The following is a 10,214-nucleotide window of genomic DNA, read 5'->3' on the forward strand; positions in this document are numbered from 1 at the left end:
TCAGATTTGTCTCCACTGAGCCACAATGGGAACTCCAGAAACCACACTTTTTATGTTGTTCTGTCATCTGCTTGCCTTCTTTGTGAAACTTTGGGGGTGCTGGTGGTAGGTGCTGTGGTGCCACTGGATCTGGAAAGTCTGAACCATTCTGACCTTTGAAGTCTGGTGTGAACTAGCATGGTGACTGGCCCAGACCCCTGCAGAAACTGGCTGCCCTCTGGGAGGATGAGGTGGCCCCTTAAGAACCTGAAGATGGGGGTTGGGGGCAATAGTGTGTTAGAATCACACACCCGAGGGTTGGGAGCAGGAAAATTCCAGAGACATAGCCATTTTAAGAATATTCACGTGGACTGGTAAACCTGATAAGATTTGTAATGAAAAGCAGGCTATCTGTTCAGCTTTGAACTGACGGCTTTCCAGCCATCACTAGGCACAAGGTGGCGACCACTGGTGATTTTTGGAAGAATTCTCGGAAGGGGCCAGTGTGTTCTCTCAGCTCTGTCTCAGCGTTCACCCACTAACAACCTTCTTGGACATCATCAGCCCAATGGCTGTCAGGGGCCTCCCGGGCCTGCGGCTTGGTCTTGGTGGGTAGTAGAGAAGCGGCTTTGTGAAGAATGTTCTAATGCCACAGGTATTTCCATTGTTCACCAGGAGGGCCATCTCCCCTCTGTTTCTCCTGGAGATTGCTTCTTTTGGCAGATTTTAATGTTTTCTTCACTGGGCTGTGGAAGCCTAAAGTAGCCCAGCTTGCCTCCCGTTTTGTCTTGGTGACAGGATGTCTAAAGGCAATTAATTGTCCTGTTTATACATGTTTATTATGTTAAGCTTACCTCTAAATATTTTAGAAGGAATATTTTCTAAATAAATCAATAAAAACAATGTTTACGTTTTTGCCTACGATTAACACTGAATTCAAGAATAAAGAAGAATATTCATCTCACCCACTCAGCCTAGACCTGCAAATAACACAGTCATGCTGTTGCTGTGGCCTCTAGGGGTTTTGTAGGTAACCCAGGAACTCAGCCCTCATTTATTATGTACCATTCACAGTTTCAAATAACAGAACCATTGACACTTCTAAGTCTGAGAACTTTGAGAACTTTCAGAATCTCCATAGTCAGTAATCCTGCAGGCAGTTTGGATACTGGCTGGGACTCACAAGCAGAATGACTTTGCACTTAGCAACTCCTAAATGGCTAGTTGGTGCCAGTAAAGCCATTGTAGAGTTTTTCTTCAACTTAGGAAGCACACTTAGTCTTTAAAAAAAAAAAAAAAAAAAGATGTTCCTGATGTGGCACAGTAGGTTATGATCCAACTGCAGCAGCTCAAGTCACTGCAGAGGTGAGGGTTCAGTCCCCAGCCTGGTGCAGTGGGTTAAAGGAGCCAGTGTTGCAGCTGTGGTATAGGTTACAGCTGCAGCTCAGATTCAGTCCCTGAACTGGAAACTTCGATATGCTGCAGGTGTTGCCATTTAAAAAAAAAGTAGCTTCAGATACGTTATCCAAGGTAGGTGCTCCCACCCCGTTACCTAGTGTTAAGTAAGGGACCTCACTTCCTTGTCTGCATGCAGAAGAGCAGGGGGTAAATCTGCTGGTGCCCGTGTCTCCTGACAGCATTGGAAGTGCTTGGAATGCCCCCATTCCTTAGGACTGTGGGTGGATAAGCCTCCAGAAGCCAAATGAGTAAAGCAAGCAGTTGAAATTGTAGAGGGGTCAGCGACCTTGCCTCCTGCTCTGAAACAAAGAGACACATTTGAATTTCCCATCTGTGATTGTCTTTCAGTTCCTTAGAGCTACCATACACTGCCCCCTTGGACAGTAAGCAACGTCGAAATCTCCCAACCAAGATTCCTCTTCCAACTACGCTGACAAGTGGATCCAAACCACGGAATTCCCAGAAAACAAAAGGTATTTGCATTTGCATTGTTACTAGTAGTCCTTAGTTGTGAGGTCCTGGTAATCCATTAGTGGTTACCACAGAGAGGCTACAGTGTGTTCTCATCCTCATTAGAAGGTTTTCTGAAATTGGCCCAAAAGAAAGGAATTATCCTCCATAACAGCCTTATTTTCTGAATTTTGTGCAGGTACAAATAAGTTAGTGGATAACAGGCCACCTGCCCTAGCAAAATTCCTCCCAAATAGTCAAGAACTAGGCAACACCAGTAGCTCAGAAGGTGAAAAAGACTCTCCACCACCAGAGTGGGATTCGGTGCCCGTTCACAAGCCCGGCAGCTGTAAGTATGGGGACCCCTCACCAGCAGTGCCCCCGGCCCAGGCGGGCCAACTGCAGGGGTGGATTGCTGTGCAAGGAGGCCCAGCCTCCGGTTGGCTAGAGAGGACTTGTAGCAGCCAGCAAAAGCTGCTGGTAAATAGCCTGCCAGCACTGAATAGCTGAGTTGAACTGGCCGGGGTGGGAGTATTTATACCCAAGAAATCAGCAGATGGTTTAGGGAGCTGGCAAACCAGCGCACCACTGCCTGCTGTTCCGGATGGAAAGATCTGCCTGAGCCATGCACTCAGCAGCCCTTCCCCCACCGCTTTCTCCTACACTTACAGTGTAACTCTTTTTGGAAACATTCAGTTTATTCCCAGTTGACCCACATCTTTTACATAAACAGCCTATGTGAAGGCTTCATTTGTTTTTCACTAGCTTCTTGACTTGGCCTGTAGTGACTCAGGGCAGAGCACTGGCTGCTATAGGGTGGGGGGGGTCCTCGTCCTCATGATAGATACTTAATTAGGGCCTGGAAGAGAAGACAACAGAGACTAGCAGAGCGAGGCCTGGGGACCTGGGGCAGGGGTTGGGGACCAGTCTCTGAGGCCTGATTCGTCTGCCCTCACCACGGTCTCAGAGCGGACCTCATTTGGCCCATTTGTGGCAAAGGGAAAATCAAGGTTGAGCAACAGGATTGAAGTGAGGCCTCGAGTTGAATGAGGGCGAAGAACTTGGAAATTCAGGTGATGGGTGAATTAAACACACGCCTTTGTAAATACCTACTGGAAAGGGATGCTCCCTGGGTTAAAACCCGCAGCCCTTTATTTTGCCATGAAACTCTTCTGCCACCTTTTAGTACTGTTCTCTGCCTGGGATGAGAAATCGAATCTGAAATCCTTGGTCATTCAAGAGATGTTCAGCGAGCCTCTGGGCCATCCCTGCGTCTAGGCTGATGCTTTCAGTGCCTTGGATCGCTTGCTTCTGAGGTTTCAGCTGGACTTGGGTGCCTGGCTTATTCCCTGTGATTTGGATGGTTCCCCCACAGAGGCAGCTGTGTTTCAGCACAAGTACTGTCTTCCCAGGGAGCTGCATTCACAGGGTCATCTTGGGTCCAGTGAAATGACATGAGCCCTGAGGGTGTCAGTAACGACATAAGCACGACGTGTCCTGCAGGAAAGGGGGTGTGGGCATCGGGTCACCAAACACCAAGGCTGGCAAGGAAGGGATTCTTGGCCTGAGCAGGGTGGGAGTGGGCTGGGTGGGCGCAGCGGCCCCATGGGGGAAGGCGGAGCACACAGAGCAGGTGCCCTGTGCGCTGAAGACGTGGAGTGGGCAGCTCGGGCTTCCAAGAGAAGGGGGCTTTGTTTGGCTGTCCAATGCTGGGGACTTGACACAGCCAGGGAATGCGTATCCTTGCTTAGGCCTGGCCCTAAGGGTAAGGGGAAAAGCACCCAGTGCCCCCCCAAGAGAGTGACTGGGGAGGGGGACCACCAGGCAGAGCAGTCTTGGGTTCAGGAGGGGAGGGGGAACAGAGCAAACCATTCTCATGGAATAGGCTCAAAAGGCCCCCCAGGAGGGGTCAGAGGTCAGTGCCCCAAACTGGGCAGAGCCACACTGGGCAGGGAGGAGAAACGAGAAGGATGGGCCAGGCGGTTGTGCCAGGATGACCAGTTGTGCTGGAGATAGCCAAGCGCAGGTGGCCACCGTGCAGACCCAGAGGCCACAGAGGCCAAGCCCTCTCCTTCCCTTTGTCCCGTGGTAGCTGGAACAGCAGCAAGGTACACATGACAGATGCAAGGCAGCCCCTTCTTCCTCTAAAAGTTATGTGTTTCTACTTAGTGAATGCAAAAGAAATATTATGACAGTGATTTTTTTTGTTTTAAATTTTAAAAACAGCTGTGTCTTAAAGGGCAGCAGGAATACAGTAGGAATTCGTATCCTTGTAAAACGGACCAGGAACGGCACCGCCGAGTGCGGGTGTCATCCTGCTCAGCAGAGCTGTGGGCCCGGGCCCTGCTGCGGGAACCTGTGCGGAGGCACGGAGGGTCTCAGGTCCAAGCAGAGACTTCACCTGCCAGTCCCCAGGGGCCGTGGAAAGGCCTTGTGCAGCCAGAGGTGGGGGAGGGAGAGGACCACACCACCCAGGGGGCCTGCAGGACGGGCGGGGAGATGAGTCCCACTGGTGAGTCCTGGAAAGGCCCAGAAAGCAGAAGACGATTTCCCTTTTTTTCTTTAAACCTTTAAACAGAACATATTAAAGATGTAGGGTTTTTTCTTCGAGGCACTTGAGTTCTGCTTAGTATCAGACAGAACACCAAAAGGAACTGCTTTTGCAGAGTAAAAATCAAAATGTCACATTGAGACCTTTTATTTTTAATTTCCAGCTACCGATAGTCTTTATAAACTTTCTCTGCAAACCCTCAACGCAGACATTTTTCTAAAACAACGCCCGGCCTCACCGCCACCCGCCTCCCCGTCCCCGCCTGCCGCGCCGTGCCTGTTCGCACCCCGGGGTAGCTACAGCAGCATCGTCAACAGCAGCCCCAGCAGGTAGGCACGCCGGCCGCTGCTGCTCGGGAGTTCTCCCCACAGTGTGCTTGCTCCCCTTCAGTGGCGGCCCTCGGTGTCCACAGACTCCTGTCCTTACGTATTCTGCCGGGTGCAGCTGTCCTGCCCTCTGCCTGGGCTCAGCCCCCCCTCCGACTGCTGCATCTGTGCCCAATTCTGGTGCCCTTTTCCCACCCATCCCCATGGACTGAGGGCCTCCGTGTAACTTGCTAGAATTGGCTTCTGCCTCAGGAGACAGTTGGTATACTCAGCACTGAGTGAAGACCTACAGGAGCTGTCCTGTTAGTCTAGGAAATGGGTTTAGAGGTCATTTACTCTGACCTTGAGGCAGGTGAGCGTGGCAAGTAAGGTGCCAGATCTGGAGCAGGTGCAAGGGTGCTGTCAAGCAGACCAGACGCCCTCACGGGAGGCACAGAGCCTGAGCGTGACCGTTAATATGGCAATGACTTTGATGGTACATGCCAAGCTTGTATCTGCACTGGGCAGGTATCATGTGTCACCTCCTCCTGGCCAGCATGGTCAGGTTCTGGCACCATCCCTGCCTTCCACAGCAGGCAGCACCCAGCTGGACCTGCAGTCACCCTGCCCTGGTTGCACTTCTGCCCAAAGAGGCAGGGGCCACCATGGCCCAGTGGACGCTGCCCTGCTCAGGCCCTCCGCTCACAGTGAAGGCATATGGGCAGGGACAGTCCTGAATTTTCCCTGCCTCACCTTCTGCTCCTTGTTTGTGGCCCAGTGGCTCTCTTCTCAGTGTTCTCTCTAGAGCAAGAGTGCCTCCTTTCCTGGTCCCTAAATCGTGACCTCTGAGCTTGCCTCCTCCTGCCACCTTGAGTTTCTCCCTTTCCCCACATCCCTATTTTCCACCTGACTACACAGTCTCAGATCCCAAAGCATCTCATGAGGCACGGGTGTGCCCTGTGGGCTGCCTGGGCTGTGCTTGGGTCCCAGCAGTAGTAGCCTTGGGTCCGGCCACAGTGCAGGCCCTGCATGGCTCATTCCTGCAGGAGCTACAGCCCCCTGGGCACCCAGTCCTGAAAGGGGCTTCCATAGGCATCAGTGCTGACAAGGACTGAGCTCTTCTCTCCCTGCTTCTTCCTTCAAGTGACCCTAAAACAAAGCAGCCAAATGGAAGCAAGCACAAACTGACAAAAGCAGCCTCGCTCCCTGGCAAGAACGGCAACCCCACTTTCGCTGCAGTCACAGCCGGGTACGACAAGAGCCCAGGTGAGTGGCTTGGCATCCAGAGACTCTTCACCACCGGTCCTCAGGCGTGGTGGACGTACCTGCGGCCTGACTGACTCAGAGCCTGTTGTTACAGGTGGGAATGGCTTTGCTAAAGTTTCTTCAAGCAAAACAGATTTTTCCAGCAGCCTTGGCATTTCACACACTCCTGTTGACAGTGATGGCTCGGACAGGTATGGGAGGCTCTTCTGATCACGGGAAGGCAGAGGGCGTTTCAGGCCAGGTTAGCGTCTTCTGTCCACGCATGTGCTTCTGGCATTTACCCCCAGGTGGCAGGCGTTTGTCAGAGGTGCTCAGATGCCTCTCTTTTGGGTGGGGGCAGAGGCCCTGTCTGTGCTTCTTCTCGTCCTTCTCTGTTACCATGATCGTTGTGAAAAGGACATGATCCAAGAATTAGAAATAGAACAAAATGGGAGTTCCCATCATGGCTCAGCGGTTAACGAACCTGACTAGTGTCCATGAGGACACAGGTTGCATCCCTGGCCTCGCTCAGGGGGTTAAGGCTCCCGTGTTGCTGTGGCTGTGGTGTAGGCCAGCAGCTGAGCAGCTGTAGCTCCGATTTGACCCCTAGCCTGGGAACTTCCAAATGCCACAGATGCGGCCCTAAAAAGACCAAAATGGGTGGGAGGGACAAAAATGTATTTGAGAGGAGGACATTGGAAGAAATACTACATTTATTTTAAGTTATTGGACATGCCACTTTTTTGACCCAGAGCAACCACAGTGGCCTGGGGGCATGCAGTGACAACCGTGGTTCATCTCCCAGATAAGTAACAATGATGATAAAATAATAAAAACTTCCGCAAGTAGAGTCCTAGTTTTACCTGCTTGATGCTAAAAGGAAACGAAGCCTAGATGTGCTGTAATTATTGCATGAATACTCTGTTGCCTGAAGGTAAAGGGAAGGAAGGAAGGAGCACCTCTTCTCTGCAAAACACTTGCTGAGAACAGGGCTCTCAGCCCGGGCCAGGGTAGTCTGAGCCCTGAGAGCCTCTGGGCTATAACCCCCTGCCTGCCATCCTTCCGTTGGGAAGCTGTGTTCAGCCCTCCCTTTTGTCCACCCTCAAGATGCCCCATGTGAAGCAGCAGCTCCGAGCCTGTACGTGGCGGGTCCATTTCACTAACCGTCACCCATTTTTGGGTGGCATCTCCCTCTCCCACCAGCAGCTCGGGTCTGTGGAGTCCCGTCAGCAACCCCAGCAGCCCTGACTTCACCCCCCTCAATTCCTTCTCGGCCTTTGGAAATTCTTTCAACCTAACTGGCGGTGAGTGACTGAGGCGCCTGAGGAGGAGGGAGCGGGGAGCAGGTCTGGGCCGGGTGAGGAGGAGCCACGGGGGATGGGAGCACGGTGGGCATCTAGTGTACGGTGTGACGAGGTGTGGTCCTCTGTGCCTGAGCAGCCAGGCGCCAGCAGCCAGAGATGGATGGGTGGTCCCCTCTCTCCTGGATGGAGCTCGAAGGCCTGACTCAGCCACCACATGCAGCCACCACATGCAGGCAGCCCAGGAGGGGCCCTGGGGAGCCGCCCTCTCTGCCTCCCTCCCCCACCCCAGCCCAAAGTGCGCCAGTGTTCAAGGAAGGATTCTAGGGCGGAGATGTGGCTCCTTATTTTTTCTTGCTCCAGAGTTAGGGGCAGCGATGTAAGTTTTACACTAGCTGTGGTCTAGTAGCTCTCCAGTGCTAGGTGTGGGGGAGGCACTCAGATCGTGTGCTGGGGGTCTCGGTACCACCCCTGCACCCATTTTCCTCAAGGGGACCCCCACCTGCCGGTGTGGGGGGCACGGCCAGATCCAAGACAAACGTGCCTGTGCTTCCTCACCTGCAGAAGTTTTTAGCAAGCTCGGGTTACCGCGATCATGCAATCAGCCCTCACCAGGGAGCTGGAACGAGCTCAGCAGTGGCCCCTCGTACTTTTGGGACTCTCCAGCGACAGAGCCAAGCCCTTCCTGGCCAGCCAGCTCCAGCTCCCCGACCCATACAGCCACAGTGAGTACTGGGCTCAAGCCCATGGGCATTACTACTGTCACTGCCCCGCGGGTGGTGCTGACAGATAAGCAGCAAGTGGGGAGGGCATGGCCAGTGCTGTCCTCGTCCCATCTTCTGCGAAGGGGCCATCAGTAGGTGCTCTTCAGAGCCGAATGGTCAGGAAGTGACAGGAGGAACAACTGAGCAGCTGGAGGCCAGTCCCTGAACTTGCATTTCAGCCTCTCCCAATCTGTAAATTAGACCTCAGGGTGGCTGGGGGCCCATCTCGGGTCAAGAGTTAAGTGGGTCAAGTGGGGGACTGAGCACCGCATTTACCTGTTTTCTGAAAAGCGCCCATGTCTCAGCGTGAGCTTTTCTAGTGTGTGTGTGTTTGCTTCTCAGCTCAATTGCTCTGCAAAGATCATGCTCCCAAAAAGTATTCTTACCAAGGAAAATGATTGCTGGTTTTGGCTTTTACGAAATTAGGACAGAAAAATAGGATCCCACTATGATTACTTCTTCATTATAAGGAAAACTAAGTTGAACATGAAGGGTCAACAGTAGGTATTTTAACTTCCTAGATTCCAGAGTTTGTCTTCACTTCATATCGTTCTGGCTTCAGTTTTACAAGCGCCTTCACTATTTGTTAAAAGAGGCCTTGCAGGCCATTTATTTCAGCGCAGCCTGTCCAGCTCAGCCGTGTGGCACAGGGGGAGCGTCCCATGGAGACGGCCGTATAGGAACAGGTGGGCCTGACTTAGCCTCTGGCTCCAGTGTGCCAGCCCCTCTTTAGAATATCAGGACCATGTGCTCAGACTCTCAGGTGGCCAGATGTATAGAATACTTGTTTTAAAGTCAGTCAGGTGGTCTGGCCCATTTTAGTGTAACCCTTGCCACATGACCATCTGCCTGCCCCCTCAAGCCTGACACTCCATTGTGTTTTGTTCCATCAGTCAATCCTTGGCAACACCAGCGGCCTGTGGTCCACCACACCATTCAGCAGCTCCATCTGGTCCAGCAACCTGAACAGCAGCCTCCCCTTCACCAGCCCTGCCAACACGCTAACGAGCATCGGCCTCATGGGCCCGGAGAACTCAGCTCCTCACGCTCCCTCCACCACCAGCCCCGCTGACGACCTGGGCCAGACCTACAACCCCTGGAGGATATGGAGCCCCACGATCGGGAGGAGGAGCTCTGACCCATGGTCTAATTCGCACTTCCCTCATGAGAATTGAGATTAGGCAACAAAATCAAAATAAAAAAGTGGGGGCCCCTTGTCTAGATCATGATGTGCAAGTTTTTGAGACATCTTTCTAAGGCTTCCCAGTCCCCACCCTCCTCATCTTTGCAGAATAGACTCAAGCAGGGCAGGCTTGTACCACTATGCTTCTTTCAGATCTTTCTTGCAATTATGATAATATGAGATTTGCTGTTGTGCTTTTAGAGAAAAGTCTGGACTCAGCCACAAACTCTGATAAGACCTGTACATCTGAAAATCTTAACTGTTACCACGTTTCCACCACCTGTCTTCTCCCATTCTTTGTTTATCTGTATGAACACAAATTTGACATTACAGCTAAGGAAATAACTTGAGTTGAATCAGAAGTCCTGGCATGTGACAATTTTATTAAATTACCAAGTTTGGTTTTTAATAATTTTGCAACATTATGCGCCAAGATCTAATTTTAAAACTGTATGAGGACTTTGTGCTGAAAAATACAGAGTATTTTTTTAAAATAAGGCTATCTTGGTTTAAAAGCAGATAACAGAAATGTAAGTCAACTTTAAGAACAGTGAATGAATGTAAAAACATTCGGTTGAGACCATATGCATTTTCTGTGCTGTTTGTACTTGAGGTATGTAACATTTGTATACCTGAATTTATTTTAAAGATAAACTGAAATGCACATAGCCAAGTCTTGAGATACAAGATTGAATGTGTATTTCTTAAAAATACAACTTTGTGTTGTACTTTGAAATAAATGATGCTTTTTTCAAAAGCCTTGAATTGTTACATGTTTTGTTTTGTTTTACACACATGATGCATGTATTTGGAGTCTCTTGCACCAAAGAAAGCTATTCTGTTGTTGCCTTAATCTCTGTGGAGTTGGACTTTACATGGAGCCACTGTGGTCTCATTAAATTCTGAGTATTTCCATAATATTTGCTAAAGGTCCTTGATAGAAAAAAGTTCAACCATCTAAAAGATGTTTTGACCCTT

General features: G+C 51.0%; 1 protein-coding gene across 11 annotated transcripts in view; it reads left to right on the plus strand.

Moving 5' to 3' along the window:
* The window catches only part of TMEM131 (transmembrane protein 131), a 193,138-nt gene extending 183,142 nt beyond the window's left edge, over window positions 1–9,996 (plus strand). For 4 of the 11 annotated variants that reach the window (XM_021087245.1, XM_003481151.3, XM_021087251.1 and 1 more), the window contains 8 exons: window positions 1,786–1,910; window positions 2,087–2,236; window positions 4,602–4,767; window positions 5,888–6,009; window positions 6,104–6,200; window positions 7,195–7,292; window positions 7,854–8,014; window positions 8,947–9,996. In XM_021087245.1, the coding sequence (XP_020942904.1) occupies window positions 1,786–1,910; window positions 2,087–2,236; window positions 4,602–4,767; window positions 5,888–6,009; window positions 6,104–6,200; window positions 7,195–7,292; window positions 7,854–8,014; window positions 8,947–9,228 (1,201 nt within the window). In that variant the 3' untranslated portion in view covers window positions 9,229–9,996. Of the gene's footprint in view, window positions 1–1,785; window positions 1,911–2,086; window positions 2,237–4,601; window positions 4,768–5,887; window positions 6,010–6,103; window positions 6,201–7,191; window positions 7,293–7,853; window positions 8,015–8,946 lie in introns of all 11 variants that reach the window. The other 7 variants (XM_021087244.1, XM_021087247.1, XM_021087252.1 and 4 more) reach the window with 3 other exon arrangements.

Source organism: Sus scrofa, chromosome 3, assembly GCF_000003025.6.
Source record: "Sus scrofa isolate TJ Tabasco breed Duroc chromosome 3, Sscrofa11.1, whole genome shotgun sequence".
Classification (NCBI taxonomy): Eukaryota; Metazoa; Chordata; class Mammalia; order Artiodactyla; family Suidae; genus Sus; species Sus scrofa.